Source organism: Aythya fuligula, chromosome 4 (assembly GCF_009819795.1).
Source record: "Aythya fuligula isolate bAytFul2 chromosome 4, bAytFul2.pri, whole genome shotgun sequence".
In the NCBI taxonomy this organism is placed as follows: domain Eukaryota; kingdom Metazoa; phylum Chordata; class Aves; order Anseriformes; family Anatidae; genus Aythya; species Aythya fuligula.
Window position 1 is genome coordinate 11,587,922 of NC_045562.1, and position 19,238 is coordinate 11,607,159.

General features: G+C 44.2%; 1 protein-coding gene across 2 annotated transcripts in view; it reads left to right on the forward strand.

The window, feature by feature from the left end:
• The window catches only part of GPRIN3 (GPRIN family member 3), a 31,656-nt gene extending 12,680 nt beyond the window's left edge, over positions 1–18,976 (forward strand). For both annotated transcript variants that reach the window (XM_032187100.1, XM_032187098.1), the window contains exon 2: positions 13,041–18,976. In XM_032187100.1, the coding sequence (XP_032042991.1) occupies positions 13,150–15,426 (2,277 nt within the window). In that variant the 5' untranslated portion in view covers positions 13,041–13,149 and the 3' untranslated portion in view covers positions 15,427–18,976. The remainder of the gene's footprint in view (positions 1–13,040) is intronic.
• Positions 18,977–19,238: the final 262 nt, after the last annotated feature.

The window sequence follows — 19,238 nt, forward strand, 5'->3', positions numbered from 1 at the left end:
TCCGAACAAATTGCCCCCCTTGCTCTGGGGAAAAGAAGCAACTTACCTTTAAGAAGAAAAAAGACAATCAAGTAGAGTCACTTGTTGAGTATCTCACCACCTGCTGCCCTGTTCACATTGGACATCATCCTCTCCACGATCAAACATCCATGCTCAATTTGATCCTACAGTCATCCTAAATTTTCTGAAGAGCAGGGACATTAACAGAGCCTTTTTCAGAAGTGCTTACCTCCTAGTATGAACACATACAGATCTGCAATTGTTTGCAAGTCTTTTTCTTGAGTGGATAACCTTCCTAGGGCTTGTTCATCTTTAAGGTGGCATTTGTTAGGCTTTGTTGTTGTTTTTGTGTGTGTGTGTGTGTTTGTTTTTGCAAATGCTGGCAATAGCAAATTCTGTACACTTTTTTTGTTTTTTTTTTTTTTTCTAGTTTGTGCTTGAGCAAAGGTATCCGACTGCTTCACCTCTGTATGGATTCAAGACTTGATGTATGGTGGTAATCCAGCAAGAGGATGCCCCTTTTCATATTTTTGATAGTCTTTAAAAAGTGGATCTCTTAAGCCAGATTCCTAAGCTAATGATTGCAAAGAGTTTTTAGGAGTAGGTGAAGAGATGCAGAAGAAAGTTCTTCTGTTGTTAAATCACTGGCATTAGACACTGATTATATATCATATTTTTCTCCGTGATCTTTTTCTGCATTAGCTTCTAAATATGAAATAGAACAACTTTCAATTCCTCCTCTTTGCCTGTAGGTATCTCTATGCCCATATATAGCATCCAGTAAAATGGCAAAATATTTTCTGGGATTTCCTATGTAAGAGCAAAAACAAAAGGAACTAAAAGGAATTCAAAAATATTGAGCAGCTTTTGATTCCTGCTGGCTTTACTGGTATTTCTGGCTATTCAGCAGTTTTGAGAATCAGACTTACTTGATTTCAGAGGCTAGCTTCAATCATCCTGTTTATGCAGGACGCCTGTCATTACATTAGCATACATCAAATTTTATTTTTATATGTACATCTGCCTGCAATCATATATGTGTGCCTAGTTTGTGGTAATAAAGAAAACATGTCCATAAATAGGATGTCAGAGAAAACAAATTGTGGTAGGAAGCCTACTGTGCATCCACAGCTGGTGAAGTATCCAGCACTTATCTTCAAGAAGATCCCATGTGGAAATAAATCATCTTGCCTGGATTTTCATACTGTCTGAAGGGTTGCTGTGTGTTTTCTCATTCCCTCAAGTAGTCATCTGTGCATCAGGCATCTACATTCAATGCAAGTCCGGTAATCACACTCTAAGCTGTGAATGATTGGTTTTCACGCCCTCCAGCTGACTTGGAAACAAGGACAAAGCTGTCACAGAGCCCTGCTTGCTCGCAGCTGCCCTGGCAAGGTACAGCCTGACCTCCACTCACTTCTAAGATTTGCAGGTTAAACATGCTGGCAATCTGAGCAAGGGCAGCTGAAACCGTTCCAAAAGAGGAATTTGTTCCTCCAAAGAGGAATGCAGACCAGTGTGAGGAGTAGGGTGCTAGGTAATAAATTCAATAATTGCACTGTAACATCTCAACTTTTTTTTTTTCTCTATCAGTTCTTGGAGGCATGCTTTGCTCTTTTACTGTGAAGCAGCGGTGTGTAGGATGAGATGGTACATGCAGGGGTAGCTGCATGGTGAGTGCCAGTCACACTGCCCAGGACGTAGCCTTGGCTAGGTGGTTGAGGCAGCCAGTTGCAGTACACCTGAGACTTTGCTAAACCCAGACATCATATATCTTGTTTGAGCCACTGTTTCAATTAGTGCTAATTATAGTAATTAAGTAATTTTGCTACCACCCTGAGAGGCAGTAATTCAAATCAAAGCTGATGTCCTTCACCAGTCCTTCCCTCATGGTGTGTGTTGTTTCACTCACGTGATAAATGTAAGGCTAAATATCCCTGACTCAAGTCCAGTAGAAATGAGAAATCCAGAAGAAACCCTAGGTCTGGAAAATCCTAACCCATGACAGGAGTGGGGATGTTGCAACAGCTGGTGTAAGTCAGCATGGCCCTGCAGAGGGCTAGGGCACTGTGCCATGTCGCAACAGGCAGAATTTTGGCTTGTGTATGGCTCCAGTAATTGACTCTTGATATTATTATTAGCTTTGAAGAGAATTATGAGGTAAGACATGCTGGGTCTGTTTCCAGTGCAGTTAGATTGTAAATACTGTAAAATAGCTGAGAAGAGAGTTTTATTGAACTAATTTCCAGATTTTGCATTGCTATCTCTTTAATATTTGCTGTCTTAAGGAAGTATGTCTGGTTTTAGTTTGGTTCTGACACAGATGAGGTTTCCTGAGTCTCAGACACTAAATAAGAATTTGTCAAATTTATCTTATAAGTTTTGTGATTTCTGAGAATTTGGAAGAAGAAAATGAAATTATTCTTAAGGCCATGAAAATCCATGTTTAAAGCAGTGTAAAAAACTGTAGGCAGGTGGGTTCCTTAGCTGCCCTTGGTGGGGCTGGAAGAATAGAAGTGCATCAAATCTAAGGATATAAATACATGTTTTGAATAATCCATTGTTAGGGGACAAATCTAATAGGAGAAAGGAGGATGGTTCCTGAAATTGTGAAGTATGAGAGATTTTTATGCACCTGTGTGGGCTGCTAGAGCAATTCTGAAAAGCTATTACCATCAGACACCTGTGGGATAGACTACATATAACAAGCTGTTCCCAAAATAGGCCATTGTACAGCACAGCTGTTGGTGCTTTGCTTTGCTGCAGAAAGGCTGTGGTGTTGACTTTGTGAATGAGTTGGCTTCTTTACCCGCGGAAATCACTACGGTTTCTTTGTTCAAGCACATCCACATGATAGCTGAAGAAGACTTAAGAACTTCTTTGTCTTGAAGGGCTCTCTGGTCATACAGTGGATTTCAGGACTCAAAGTTAGTGAGGTTGGGGTCTATTTTTACCAATACAGAGTTGGTATTGGTACCAAGCCACCTTTTTTTTCAAGGTAAGAGCCAGAACGTTTTCCCCTCAATTTTACTTGATCAGATATGCCACAGTGGTAGTCACTGTAATCTGGGAGGTTTTCTTAGATGTGTTTTTTTTTAACACCGTCTGTCAGCTCTGGGTGGAGATGGAAGAAAATGTGGTGTGAGTTATAGGTGTAAGTTTCCCAACATGTTCTTATCTAGTATTTGCCTTCATTTTGGTTAGGTGGTTGGAAGCCCAGATAGATGTTCTGTTGTGTATGCTGTTAAGCTGTTCTTTTTTTTTTTTTTTTTTTTTTTTTTGATATAAAAAAAAATGACAAATGTTTTCCGAGGCATTGCAAGGTGCTATTTAACATGTATCATCCCATCCTTGGTTGGTTGGCTTCCTACCCTCCCCATGTTCCACATGCAGTCAATTACAATAATAATAATGGATAATAAAAATAATGAATGAGGCTATCTCATGCTTGTCTATGGTTTGGTCCAATTCCACCAGGGTCTAAGTTCAAAATAAAGTATATAGCCTCAGGTAAAGAAAAAGAAAGGAGTTTGAGACTAAGACAGCAGCTTTTCCTGTAACAGGAAGACAAGAGTTTTCCTGTAACAGCCTCACGTACAGTCATACTGTAAGCTCTTGTGACTGAGGTGAGCAGGTTGGAGTCCTTGACTGAATGTACAGGTTTGTGTCACTGCCCTCAAAGGAGCCTTTAGTAGCATTACATACACACCAGTGGATTGCTCCAATTTTATCTCTGAACACTGATGGCTTCTGGCTTCCTGCAGAGCCTCAGGACATCAGACAAAAAGTAGCTGTAGCACACTCTGCTTCCTCTCATGTTTTTTGAGAAGGTGTTTAGCAGGAACCAGGGAGGTTGTTTTGTCCCTTTTACCGTGCTTATTGTCAATGGTAGTCAGTGGCGTGGCAGAGAGAGAACTTGAAGAAACAGGAAGCAAGTGCTGAGGTGGAGGCAGGAAGAAGGGGAGATATTTTTAACTTTTTTTTAAAAAAGCCACAGTGACAGTTGTTTCAGCTGCCAGCCTCTTTATTCACATTAGTTGTCTTTCTTATAGCCAGGAGGCAAGAGTAGACATGGTGAGATCATCATCGTGCCTTTCTTAGGTTAATCACATGCCACAGCAAATTTTTGTTACTGTAATGAATGGTTATACTCTGCATCCTTCTTCTCTAATTACACGCCGCTTGGAGTAGCTCTTTTCCATTAGGACAATACTTGTAAGCAACAACGGATATGCCCTTCGCTGGGTGCCTGTTATGTATGGATTCTCTTCTCTAGTATTGAGCCCGGTGTCTTCATTAAAATAATATGATATATGAGGAGAGCATAATTTCTTAGGAGTTAAAAAGTTGTAGTTGGCTCTTACTTTACACACACACAAAAAAAAAAAAAAAAAAAAAAAAAAAAAATTCCTCCTCTTGTAGGCTCACTGAGGCAAAATTTCCTTCCCTGATAGGTTGGTGAAGTAACATTGCTGCCACAACACACTTCTCTGAGCACCAATAATATGGTTCATCTGCATCAAGTCAGGCCTGATTAATGGGGGTGCTACCACCACTACTAGGGCTGCTTCTGCCACACAAATGGTGTTTGCATGCAGTGTGCTGGGGGAATGATCTTATGGGAAAGGTTGTGATGGAATTGTGGAAATTTGCATTAAAGGAACTGAAAGCACGTCAGGTAACATCCTTTGCCCCATAGAGCCACCCTTTCCAGACAGGCGTACTTAGCAGTAGCTAGGTTTTCCTAGCTGCACAAAATGTGGGTTTCATGTTGGTCCAGCTCACAGTAGACGTATGTCTGTGTAAACTGCACCATCACAGCTGTCACTAGTTGACTGGGACTCTTAGCACAGAAAGCAAGAATTGTATGGGCACTAAGCCAGCACTATGCTTTCATCTCCGAAGATGATTGTTCTGCTTTAAAATGAAGTCACATTGGCATTATTGTGTAGGAAAGGGGTATTTATCATTAGCTATTGTTAAATTGCTCTCTCAAAAAACAGTGCTTTTGTTTGTCAGTGGTTGATGTTCAAAGGCATTCAGTTGTATGAAATGCATTAATGAGGGGTTAGGTTTCACTGTAGTTGTACCAGGCAGAAAAAGATAGCAGGATATGTAAGGACTGAAATTCCCCCTTGTATGATGGGCAGTGTTCTTACTTTCCACATCAAAGGTGGAAGTGGTGTTTGGAGGGTTCATACAACCCTCCTGGCAACCTTCAAACACCACTGTCTTGTTATTCAACAATAAGCTAAAGGAACCTAACGTGACGAGCTATGTGAAATGGAGTCATCTACCTGATGTGGACAGCAGACTTCTGGTTTCCTTCCCCATGTGTGTGTGACAGGAGCGTGCATGCACATGTTCCTCTTGAAATAAGGCTTACCCTTGAATTCAGGCAGCAAAAGTCACCTCCAGCATCAGGTACTGAAATTTTAAAAATGCTCTGATAAGTAATGAGGTTAAACATAACATGCCATTAAAGAAAAAAATATATATAACAACAACAACAAAAGCATATAGCCCTGTGGCTTTTGTCAACATGTTGTGTCCCCTCTAGAGTGACCCACGTTATGAGCTGGGATCACAGCCATGCCTTATGTAACTGTTAGAGCTGGCTGCCAGCTAGGGTCGCTGCTGTTTGATTTGGCTGTTTTCACAGAGCCATTTCTCCTTCCTTTTCACCTTGGAGAAGAAAGACTGCCAGGCTCTTGGTGGAACTCTGCAGCAAGCCTGTTTTTCATCAGGGGAATTTTATATCAGGGTATATACAGGGGTATGAAGGCAGGACAGGCAGTGGGGCAGCGAGGGGACAGGCAGCGTGGGGAGGAGGACATGGGGTGGCACTTGTGGAAGATGAGCTCGGGATGGGACAGAAGAGGGCTGCTTTCCTGGAAAGGCAGCTGGCACCCAGCCCTCCTGCTTGCCTGTCCTGCTGGACTCACCCTTCATGGGGCTGTTTTGGGAGCTCCTGGAGGTCTGTAATTTCAGGCTTCCCCAGAAAAGGCTTTTAATCTATGAGAAGGAGGTTGACTTTGAGGGACTCAAAACTTCAAGAGCCACAGAAGATGCCGAAATCCTTAATTTAAATCAGGACATTCAAAATCCTTTCCAAGTGCTGATTCCCAGTACACCACTCAAGGCTGTATTTTTTAACATTTATAAATATTGTTTTGAACTGGTTTAAAGTGTTTGAATGCAAAGCAACCCTTCTGAAAACTTGACAGAGTTCTGCAAAATTGTGGTGTCCCCATAAATCCATAGCCACTTTGGCTTTATTCCCATGAAAACAAGCTGTTCTCTCGACACCACCACTGTACGTACCAACCTTTGGCTGTGGCTGGGGAAAGTGTCCTCTTCAGAGCAGCCAGCCCAGCCTTGCAGTTCAGTGCTGCGGGGCCTTCGAAGGAAGGTCACTGTAGCTGTATCAAGGTAAAGAAACCTAAACTGCATCTCTTCCAATACGATTTTTCACTGACAGGGATTACAAGCCAAGTGAAAACAGGAATGAGACCTGAGCCAGTTTACAGTACTGTATTCTCTAGCAATCTGGAGGTCATGCTAAGGCTGCTGTGACTGATGCTTGTTTTTAAACTAGGGTAAACACTGCAGAATTAAAATTATAGATGGGCAATCGTTTGTGCTCACTGCTAAGTACTAGAGAGTACTTAAGAGAGGTCCAGTCTCTGTTAGCCTCTTCTGCAACCATCTGGGCACAGCACTTTCTGGACCACCAGGAGTACAGCAAGAGTTTAGAGAGTACAGGGACCTTAGATTTATAGAGGGGAAAAAAAAAAAGCAATAGCTACCCACAGAAACAAAATCTGGCAATGGTATCTGCATGCTGCAGTGAAAAAAATATTTTATTTTACGTGAAGGAAGATGCAAAGCAGTCTGCCTTGCTTTGGGTTAAGTCTAGAGACCACCAGTCCATCCGCTGGGACTTGTGTAACCCATGTCCTCGTTTGTAGGTTGAGGGCAACAAGTTAAGCTGGGCTTTGCTCTTCCAAATGCAGAGCTCCCGTGCTCCACACTACGCAAAGTTAAAGCCTACACCTGGCCTGGAGATGCAAGATGAGAGGAGTCAGCAACCAGAAACCTGTGTTTCTTTAGTGTGTATAAAATCTCCCTCAGATAAACTTCTAGTGGCTGTTAGACTGATTGGCAGCCATCTCTTTCTGGAAAAAAAAAAAAAAAAAAAAGGCAGTGGTATTTAACCACATCCTCACCTTAATTTTTCACCTAGTTTTCCTGTGTTTATTACCATCACAAAGCAAGCACAAGCACAGCCTGATGCTGTTCTTCAGCATTTTCTCTGTTTTTCCCTTTGGATTCATATCCCATTTTCCCTCTGTTCATTCCGTTTTTCATCACTCTGTCCTGGCACCTGTGCTGCCAGACCTGCTAGGTGCTGCAGGTGCTCATACCTTGTGCCCAGGAGGAATAGTGCTCAAGGCTTTGTGAAGAGGCCAGTCTGCTCTGGGAGAGCCCTGGCAGGAGCTGTTTTTTCTCTGGGGCTGTTCATGTGATTTTGTTGGTAGTTTTTTTGTAGGTAGTGTTGGGGATTAATAAACAGATGTGCATTAATTTCCAATAGTGATTAAAGCATGTCCTTCGGTTTAGAAAATCCTTATCCTCCTGATCGTCAGGAACTGGGTGAGCAGAAGGAGATCAGGGTGTGTTTCTGGGCCAGGACTTGAGGTTGGCCAGAGCTTTCAAGTGGTTCTGGAGTTTGCCCCCAACAAGAATGAGACTGAAAACCTTTCAGAATAAAACCCCAGACATTTAGAATTAGGAACTCAAGAATTAGAAATGTAATTTTTAATATAGAGAAAAATGAAAATAAATAAGCAAGATAAGAGTCTGTGCAGCCAGACCAAAGGCTTCTGAGTTGCAAGAGGCTCTGCCTTATCCCCTCTGGTCCCTGGGACATCCTTCCTGTTGCCCTTGGTGCCTGTCTGGATGCTCCCTGTGGGGCTTCTGCCACAGGGTTTTCCATGTCTGGCTTCTTCTCAGCTTTTTCCACCATTTGCTCTGTGGCCCGCCAGGCTGAGCTGTCTTCCCTCCTTCTAGAGGTGTGCAACTTACCAGTCAGCCTTTTAGGGGAACAGAATAGCAAATGTGCAAATATGACACATGCCACTATCACATCTTGCCCAGTTTCTGTCCTCAAGGCAAATGTAATAGAGCCAAACAAAGCTCTGAGCTGGCTTGGTGTGACCTTCGTACAACAGCAAGCACAGCAGAAAACAAATAGCCTTGTGCTGGGTGTGACACACTTGTGGTGGTGGTGGGAGTGCGATAATCTTTCCACAAATGAGATCACAGAAAGAGTGATGCTCTGGCACCACCTGCAATAACAGGTGCTGTCCCCAGCTGCAGAAAGGGAAGTGGGACTTCAGTTCTTACTTTCTGACCATTTGCCTTTGAGTTTTGGACAAAAGACTGCAAAATGGGAGTTGTGCACCGCATTCTTGAAATCCCAAGCCCACCTTTTTTGGAAACCATAAGTACACAAGTTATATCCCCTCTACATGGGGATGCAAAAGTCCTATCTCCTTTCAGCATCCCAAAGCATGCTGAGAGACAGAAGCTGTGTATATCTTGTATCTTCCCTCTTTGGGCCATCTCTTTTGTATTTTAATGAATATTAAAAGGCAATTTTATCTTTTACAGATAATTAGGAGGAAATAACCAATTAAGCAAATTTTTCATGAATGGAATAACTAAGACCCTTTGACACAAAGGAAAAAGCCACAATGTTTTACAGAGAACAGAATAAAGAGATAGAAAAAAATGCAAAATCAGAAGGATGCATGTGCCTGTGTATATATAAAATTAAAAGAAATGTGCTTCATGATCTATCTACTCAGTGGTCTAATATGAGTTAGAGTGTTCCATAGTTTTTTCCTCAGATTATAAGACAAGAAGGGAGGCTGAATTCCCACTTAAGCAGGTGTTCATCTGCAGCATTAACCTGTGCCACTCAACAATGATTTTCATTATAATTTGACAAACCATAGGACAAGATTAGAAATTTTAAGAATAAATACTTAGTTCTTTTACTTATAGAGACAAAGCCAAACAAAGGGCTCGAAGAATGTGGATCTCAGTGACTGGAAAGCTGATAAGAATCTAGATGAGGGAGTGGGTACTTGATTAGTCTGGGAACTGGATTTTAATTGTTATTCATTATTCATCTTTAAACTACTTCAAAATTGAGAGTAGTTGGAAATGCTGGTGGTCTTATGTGTGCTTTTGCAGATTTTCAGAATTTTTCAAAGGAAATGGTAGTCAGAATCTTATGTTAAAATTTCCTGGAAATTATTTTTAATTTTAATTATTTATTTATTTATTTTAGTAAATTGCAGATATTCTGGTTTTGTTGACATTCCAGTAAGCAGTGAGAGGGAAATTTGCAATATTGTTTTACTGGGAAAGGGTGTTACCAAAATAAATAGGAGTTTCTTTGCATTGTAGCTTGAGGTTAATAACATTAAGTCGCCTGGAAACTTCTTAGTGTTTTCTGTTTGCTCGCTTTTGTTTTTCTCTTTAAGCACATAAAGAAAACATGCTCAGTGACACAAGTGTGTGAAGGTCTGCTGGCCATGCAGGGACTCTGCCAGGCTATATAAGCTGAACATAGACTGTGCCAAATTAAAAACTTCTTGTTGTAAAGGTCCAGAAAAAAAATCTACATTGAGATAAGATTGACATAGTCAGGCAGACAAATGTGGTCTGAATGCATATGATGTAGGAGAGTTGTATTCATGTCAAAAATCTGTTCTTATTATTAAAAGAATGATTTTGACCTTTGGGGAGATATTAATTTTGCTGCCTTATGAAAGAAAATTTGGGATGATTGCTCCAGGTCAGGCATACAACACTTGCAACATTCACCAGCAATCTTAATTTGTTTTGACATGTTTTTTGGCTGTCCACTGAGTTTTGTTTTTCTTTTTTCTTGCAGTCAGTGTTGCTTGTTGGTTTGAATCCTTACTGCCTTGACAGTTGAGTAGTGTGTATACTCTGTGCCCACAGGTCTCAGCATTGTTCTTCACTCCGAGGAATAATAAAAATGCCTTTCCGATACTGTAATTAGCTAGTTTTGCTGCTTTTCTCTTGCATAAGACTTACATCCTGATTTTTATTAATTTTTGAGAAAGCATAGTCTAAATAAATGTGGTAACTTTTGACAATCACAGTGCCATTGGTTCCTGTCATTGGGCTATCTTAGTAAAGAGTCTAGCAATAAGATAGCTCCCATGACTGCGGCAACAAAGAAGTATTTAATATATATATCACATATATTTATTTATTTTTTCATAATCTAATGAATTTTCAAGCTGGTCTCATGCAGGGGAACGACCTGGCCCCCCACTCTGTGTTTAGGGGTCGAGGGAAATGTCTAGGTTATACTCTGTTATCCCATATCTCAGAATAGGGCTGCATGGGTTTATTGGGGCATAATTTCCCCTCTTGGCATGACATGTCTAGGGCTAAGTAGCAGAATCACTTTTAATTAGTACTTGTGGCATATAAATGTAGGCTTCAAAAATAAGCTTTCTTAACCACACTTTCTAGTGATGCTGCTGAAGAGACACTAAGCAGGTGTGGGGTTCATGTGGGAGTTCAGGTCAGAACTAATTTACTGAATTGAAAAAGGAGGAATTGTTCCATCACTGAGCGGGTTTGAGTGAAGGACAGTGCTCCGTTGTTCAGAGTGCCTTTCACGGCTGCTTCTGACTGCCAGCACGCAGACCTGTGCTGGCATCAGTGCTGCTGTAGGATTTTCATGTGATGACACAAGCAATCTGTTTCCATCGAGAGCACTGGATTTTGGGTGCCGCTCTTTCAGAGGTTTTTATATAGTGAAGAGGCAAGCAGATTTGCTCTGCCTTCTTTTTTTTTTTTTTGTTCCAAAGCTTTCACCATGTAGTATGGCACATATTAAGAATTCAGTTTGGTTTTGTTCCATTGCTTGTTTGTTTGTTTTAAATAAATTCTTGACCTAAAAAATGTGACCTGCCCAATTGTATATGCCAGTTTAGTTTGCACTGATACTTGGAAAAGCAAAGAAGAGAGTACCAGAGTTTAGAAACAGATGCCCAAAGCCATCTGCTCCTCTGCTCACGGTTATTAGACGTTCGGTCATGGTACAACAGCAGGAACTTGGAATGGCTCTCCTCTTCAGGACTCCACTAACTGGCATTAAAGTGAGCACAAAATGAAGCAAACATCTTGTAGGCAGTCACAAAGTTGTGCAGATTTGCAATCTGGTTTCCATAAACTCAGTGCAGCTTAAAAAGCTCAGCCGTCGTTAGCCTTGGAGGAGACCCACTTTGGAGTGATACACGGCTGCGACCACAGATTGCAGCTCAGTGTCCTCCAGGGGCAGGATCACAGCTTATCAGGGCTGACTTAACCCAGCAGGCTCTGTGTATCTGTGGTTGGAGAGAGCCCAAAGATACTGTATAAAAAATAATGAATTATCCAGAAGACATAAAGTTTAATGAATAAGTAATCAGTTGCAGAGGTTTCCTTTTCTTAGAAAAAAAAAGTTGTCTGTATTCTTTCAATTTTCCTCTCGTTGAGCATTTTTTTTCTGTCATTCTTTCTATGTACCCTGAGATGCTGAAATATAGGGTGAATCTTACAGAAACTGAGAAAGTTATAGCACTGCCATTATGGTTTAAAGAGAGGAGAAGGGTAGGGATCTACCCTTTCGGGAGCAGGCTTGTACTGACACTGCCAGTGGGTAGAGAGGGTCTGGGACATCACAGCTCCTGCCAGCAGCATCTCCCAAGTCATTTTGCAAAGGACACCCCACTGTGTGTCTTCAGGGACATGGACACACAGGTAATTTTCCCAGCACCATCCCTCTGCTTAACATACAGCTAAACGTTAGGAGTGCCTCCCAGGTCTCACACCGGTGTTTTGCTGGCAGCATGGGCTGTGAGAAGCTTTTAAAAGAAGCTGTTCAGCTAGCATAGGCAACCTGCAATAAGGGTGGAGTGGGACTTAATCGCCGTCACCACCGCTCTTCTGGCACTGACAGACCAAGTTGTTGACCTTTAGCAGGACCTGAGCTGGGCAGTGCCGAGTCCTTTTGAAAGCTCCAGTCAAGAAGCAGGTTTTTGAGGTCACCTCTTGCTTGAAGTCATGGTTTCTCTGCAGTTCTGGCCAGGTTTCAGCCTGGATAACTCTGCTCCGCCTGCTTAAAATTCCTCCCTGCTGTTCCGCTGGCTGTGGCATTCACTGCTGCTTTGAGCCCCTCCTGTTCAGTGGTGCAGGTGGTGCAGCTATGTTTTCCCCTCCAGTTTCATGTCACCTCTTCATAAACTGATTTTAAGATTGTCTGTGCCTGTGTTTATTGATCGGGCTATCCAGCAGGTTGCCTTTCCTCCATCTTCCTTTTACCAGTGAGGTAAACTCCATGCATGTTAGGCTGAACTGACCCGTGTCAGCATTTCCTTGCTGGTGGTGGAGGGAAGGAAGGGCTCTCCGTGAGAGGAAGGGGACACCAGTGGGCAGCAAAGTGGGGAGATCACTCGTGTCACAAGGTAGTCCAGGGGGAATCATATCTTGTCTTCATGTACGCACAGCGGGCAAGGCAGCAGCTGCTCAGTCACCTTCCACAGGTGCCTTGACACAGGGTTTTATCACTTCATTTTCTGACCTCTTGCTGCTAAGTATTCTCCCCCAAAACTTCCAGACACAGTCTGCTTCCCTTTCTGTGCTTCCCGCTTTCTCTTTGTATTTCTTGTTTTACAGTCCTTGTTATGTCATTACGTTTTCATTAATGTATCCACAGCAGTGCAGCTGTTACTGCTTTGTTCCTAGCATTGTCTCCTCTATCCAGACCTTGGAGTTGGGACATACCTGAAATCTGTGTCTTTTATGTGATTTTTAAGCAGAACTGGGTGCTTCACTTTCCCCTTACATGCAAGTATTTCTCTCCAAGCTGTAAAATAAATACATTTTGTACTTCTTATTCTTAAAACTGAATACAGCTTACACTGTGTTTCTTTTGTTGACAGATTAACTATACAGGAGAACTGTTGCTGGAAGCCTGCCCTGTTGGACCCGCCACCCTCCAAGAGCCCTCTGAGGAGGAGCTGACTGTGAGCTGCATCCCTGAGGCAGTCCATGGGGACTGTACCACATCCCCTGGGACCTGCCAAGCTCTCCCTAGCTTCCCCTCCCGAGGAGAAGGACTGCCCAGGAGACCTGCTGCCTGCTAAGCACCAGCCCAAGGTTGCTGCTGAAGAGAGGGCCAGCAATGGCTTCCCCTGCTCTGTGCCAGGCTCCGCAGCCACCCGCACCTGCAGCCTGAAGCGCACCGGCACCCAGGAGGCGTGCTGCAAGGAGGATGCTAACCAGCAAGCTGTGCTCCTTCCCAGCCCCTCCAGCCAGGCTGTGGAGGGGTGTCTGGCAGGCATAGGGCCAGCCCCGGCGGTGGAGGCAGCAGGGTGTGGGCCAGACATGATGCCAGCTCCCCAGAGCTCCCAGCAGTTCGTGCAGGGCAGCCAGGCGAAAGCAAGCCCCCTGGCGCAGGTGGAGGACTCTGCCTTGAAACCTCAGGGGACTGAGGAGCAGCCAGCTCTCCAGGTGTTGCAGTGCTCCTCTCCGGGCAGCCCAGCCAGGGGTAACGAGTCGTGTCTCACCTCTCAGGCAAACCTTCTGCAAAGAGAGGGGAAAGAGAGGGAAGCAGAAGCCGACGCTGCTGCCTGCCAGCCCACCTCTCCAGTGAGGGACAGGGATTCTGCCACTGATGCTGGGAGAGATCCACAGGCGGCTGTGGTGGCAAAAAGCGGGTCTGCAGGTCCTGAGCAGCTGTGTCCTGCTGACCAGACTGAGGTGATGCAGAGCAGCACAGCAGCGGCCCAGCTCAGCTCTGAGGGCACACATCCCCTGTGTGATGCAGACACTGAGCCGGGGAGCTCAGGCCCGACCCAGCTCTCCAAATTCAAAGAAACTGGTACAATGACGGTTCAGTCAGAGAGCAGCTCTTTAACTCAGGAAGCAGCAAGCAGAACGTGGCGAGATGCCGAGGTTCAGGCCGTGGCCACTGTGGAGAATAAATCAGCTTCCACCAGCCCCAGTATCCTCGCTGCCTTCTTAAAAGGGAACCCTCCTCCAGAGGAGAAGGAAGAACTGCACATCATTTACCAAGGCAGCGGGGGGCTGAGCCAGTCTGAACTTGTTAACAGCTTCTCCTCGCAGCAGAAGCCCCCATGTTCTCCTGGTACAGTGTCAAAATTGACTGTTGTTACGGCTGGGGCTGCTACAGCCCAAAGCCAGCCTGCCGGGCTGCCTGCTGCCCCACCTGACGCAGTGTCCCCAGGCTCAGCAGACAATGCAGAACCTACTGTCCCCTTCTCCCCTGCAGCCATCACCTCCCGAGGTACAGCTGTGGATAATACTGAAGGGATGGGTCCAGCCAGCAGTGAGGCTGCTTCTGCACTGCCGACAGATGCTGTGGCCCTGTCGAAGCCAGTGCCTGCCCAGCAGCTTGCCATCAGCCCCAGTGATCAACCTGCAGCACTGTCTGCTGCTGGTGAAATAAACGTCACTGCTGCTGCCAGAACCGAGAGCAAGGTGCAGTGTCTTGTGCATGACACGGGAAGCAGCCAGTTACCTTCACTCTGTAACCTGCAGAGTGAAACCAAGCAGAACGAGGCCCTAGGCGGCTCTGAGCAAAAGCCAGTGCCATGTAAGGGTGTGAACGAAGTGGAGGCGATTCCTCAATCTGTGGTAAAACCAAAGGGAGAAAGCTTGATGGTGCTTGATGCCCAGGCAGGGGCAAATGCTGGCAGAGAGTCCGTCAGTGGAAAGGCTTGCTCAGAGGAGGTGGGTGAGAAGGAGCAGAGCGGCCACCAGGGTGAGATGAGGCCAACTCTGCCAGCCAGCAGGCAGGCTCTGCCGGTGGGACCAGTGGCTGCTCCGAGCTCTGGACATGTCACCCCTCTCCTGGAGGTTTCGGCAGCTCCCCAGCAAGCCAAGGAGTCCAAGCGTGAGCTCCATGCTGCAGCTCTTCCTTCTTCGGTTCAGGCCTTGCCAAACCGCGGGGAAAACAAGAAGCAGACCGCCTCCGCCATGGAGGCGAAAGTGCAGGTGAAGCAATCCAAGCACGTTAGGGATGTTGTCTGGGACGAGCAAGGCATGACATGGGAGGTCTACGGTGCTTCCCTCGACCCCGAGTCCTTGGGAATCGCTATCCAGAACCACTTACAGAGACAAATCCGGGAACATGAGAAACTGATCCGGGCTCAGAACAGTCAGAACCGGAAATCCATTTCCTCAGACACGTCCTCAAATAAGAAACTGAAAGGGAGGCAGCATAACATATTCCATTCCATGCTGCAGAATTTTAGGCGTCCCAATTGCTGTGTCCGACCTGCTCCGTCATCTGTGTTAGACTGAAGTGGTCCACAGGGGTGGGTGGATATCTGCAGTGGTAGTGAGAATCCTTCCCCTCGAGTCTCAAGTCCTACTGTTCAGTTGTGTTATTGGGGTTGCAGTGCAGCAACAGTGGAAATTATTGCCCTTTGTTTTCTGAGTAGCCACTCACCCCGTCATGCCTTTGTCATTGCCACAGCTGGTGTATTTCCACATGGTGCCCCCATCCCGTCCACCCTCAGAAGAGAAGCTAGGCACTTAGCAAAAGCACAAATTTGCATTGCCACCTTGTGGCAGGGAGAACAGCATCTTCTGATAAAGCAAGAAGCAGAGGGATTATCAGGATTGTTGTCAGAAATTACTGGTACGCATCGCAAGGTCTTATGCAGAGGGATAGGCTGGGGGAAGCTGGATGAGGTGAAACTAAAGTTAAACAGCTGTTTAACTGAGCTGTGAAGCAAGACAACTTTCCTTATGCTTAAGTTACCCACAATGAGGCATGTCTGTAAAAAGGCTATGAACTGTTGATGCAGTGGCGCACAGTTTTTAGGTGAGCTTAAGTGAGACGGTCCTTCTTTTCCTCTTGAAATGGAGAATGAAGGAAAGAGTGAGGATCAGGGCTGAAGAACTCTCTTTGGGAGAAGAAGTTGAGTAAATGGGGTTTTGATGGCTGGAAGGGGAGGTGAAAGAGGAGTGTGCAAGGTGTGTGCAAGCAGGCGATGCCTGCAGGTGAGGCCAGCCACAAGAGGACACGCAGCCAGGTCTACTGGCACAGTGACACACCAGCCCAGGCTCTCAGCAGCCTCCAGAAGTGCTGAATGCTGCTCCTGTAAAACACTTTTTAAAGTGGTGTGGGTCTTTTTTCTCTCTCTAGAGATGCACGGAGATGTTTTAATGTAGGAGCAGGCTGTGCTGTGCACCTAGGTCCATGAGCCTACATGTCTACTGTGTTACACTGCTCTGACTTTTTAAGCCCTTATCTGAATCTGCTCCTTTTTTTTTTTTTCTGCAGTATATTGGTGCTTTTCTCGCTGCCTTTCATAAACTTAATACCATTTATTTAGCCTGTGCATATCTTGTTTTACCAAATGTTCTCTATATTATAAATCGTTGTATTGTTAACTTGAAGCATTTACTTTACACAAGTATTGAAATCTTGAGACAATCTTTACTGTATTTCTAATGTTAGAGAAGTTGTAGCATCTGCCAATAAAAGGTAGCTTAGTGACTGTTTTTCCAGAAGTGTGATATACAATAATGTCTCAAATGTACATTTGTCACATTTCTCAGCTTAACAACATTTTTCAACCTAGGAAATGTTTCTCACTAGTTCTTCATTCTGTCCACCAGTGCTTATAGTAGGCTGGGGAACTCCTGCAGTTTATAGAAAGTTTATTTTTCAAGGGATTGGGATATTGTAATCCTGCCAAGTGCTAGAGTTAAATAGGAGTTACTTTTATTCCATTAAAGATTTTTTATAAATCATGATGATAATTTATTTCTGTCTGTAGTACCACACATCTGACTTACTCTGTAGATCTTACAACACAGTGTAAACAAACATGAATATCCTTTCTTTTTTCTTTTTCTGTGAAGCAGCCATGAGGTGGTCCACTTGTATTTAGGAGGCCAGGCTTTTTGAGTGTATTGACTGCCAAGCTTTCAAAGCAGCTGTTTCAGGGCTTTTTTTTTTTTCCCCCAGTTAGGAGGTAAAACACTGTAAGGTTTCTGTAATGGACAATATTTCAACCTACTTCAATGAAAGTTGTTGCCCCTATGCTTGGTACTCCTAATTGACTCCTAATTTTCCTCTGGTATGTATTTGGAGTTTTATGGCACCTCCACATTCCATGTCTGTACATTATTTCAAGTTGTCTGCCGCCTGATGCTGAACTGGTGAATCTGAAATACCGTATCAGAGAGTGTCTTCCCAGGTCCACCTACTAGGAGGAAAGTCTCCCGTCTCTTTTTTGTTAGTACTGCTGTTTCCATTACCTTTCTAGCAGTGTCTGAGATGTGAGTTTCCTGTGAAATTTTGTGTGGGATTAATCTCGGCAGCATCATTAGGTTAGTTGACAAGTTCGGTGTCTCTTACCATGTTGTGTCTGTGTCAGCCATGAAGAGGTTCCCAGAGTTTTCTGTGGTGTTTGCTGTCTCCTGTCCAGGTACAAAGCTTTGCACAGCTCCTTCCTACACCTTCACCTCCCTTCTGCCAGCTCCCTCTTTAGCTGTTGCCCAGCCTGTCCTCCTGTGAAACCGTGTCCCTTGACTGAGCTCGCGTCCCTCCCTCCACTGCCCTCCTCATTGCCAGCTTGCTCTGAATTGTCCCTTTACAAATATGTCTGGTCTGAATATATAAATGGATTGTCATATTCTTCCCGAGGAGAATAAATGGATATCATGCACTCAGCAATTTCCATGAGCTTTATCCTTTAGCTCCAGCGCTCCTAAATGTTTCTACAGTATGGGTATGAATGGCTTTATGGAGGCCAAACTGGACTTAGCAATGAGGAAGCACTGCAATTAACACTTCCTCACAAGGAACCAGAGATCTACAGGTACCCTGCAGCTGCTCCAAGCTGTGAGTCTACACCAGCTGGTCCACTCCCACCTTCCCCCCACACCCACCACCCTTTCTTCCAGGGAAATTTCACCAGTACGAAATGCTGGTGGGTAGATTACCAACTGGATGCATCTAAATAACTGCATGGGCATAGCTGGCTACACCACGGTGCTCAGCAGAGTGGTGTGGTTTTGTGTTCTGTGAGAATACTCATGCCCAGACAACCTGCAACACGTCAGCAACACCGTCTTGTGGACACAGAGATCCTGCAGGTGTGCATTCACAGCCAAGCAATATCGTGCCAAAAACACACAAAAAATGAGTCAGTAATCACCAGCACATCTCATGTGAAATATTTTATGTTTTCACTTTGCCCTGTTAGTGCAGACTGTAGGCAACCTGCTAGCTTTCCACTGGCAATTTGTGCTTTCTCATGAATACAATGTTTAGATGACTTATGTGAATCCTCGGAAGAATGATGCATGTTTCACCAGAAGGAAAACATGTTTTGGGTAGCAATTAGCAAATGTGTGTGTGAATAGTCCTTTAGCAGCCAAGAAAGACTGTTCTTGGTGTCACATCAGTGTCAAAAACAGAAGTTACTGTATGGCAGAGAGTAGGGAGAGGTGATCCACATGCCTTCATCCTCTTCTTTTTCCCTGCCCTGTGATTCAGCACCACAGAGTGTCAGTTCAGTGGTTAACAACCCAGGAAATCAATTTGGGATAATAAAAAGAGGGCTCAAAACAGAAATTACTTTGTCATTCCCAAGAGAAATCTGTACAAGGAAAAATAAAAACAAAGGACCTGTGCTTATTGCCAGAGAAACTGTCAGTGCATCTTCTGGGGAGGTTGATGTGGCCAGAACCAAAACCAGAACAGTTAATAGGAACGTAAATCTATATTTCAATGTTTCCAATATGAATTGAAGGAGAGCCTGGTTGCAGGCAGTTTGCAGCATGGCCCCAGATTTTGTGTTGGCTCAGTAAAAAAAAAAAAAAAAAAGAAAGAAAAAAAAAAAAAAAGAGTGAGGAAAGATTTGGAGACAAGGAGGAAGATACCTGTCCTCCCTATTTCAGAGGTAGGAACCCTCCCTTTGAACATATAGGAAGGAATTGCTGAGAAAAATGAGGAAGAAAGGACCAAATGAAAACTAAAACGTAGGTGACATAGGTTCTTCATGAGGATATTTCTGTTCCTATGTCCATAAAGCCACTGTTTTACTAAATTTTTGCAGTTGTCCCCACTTGTTCATTCTGACCTCACAGATTTT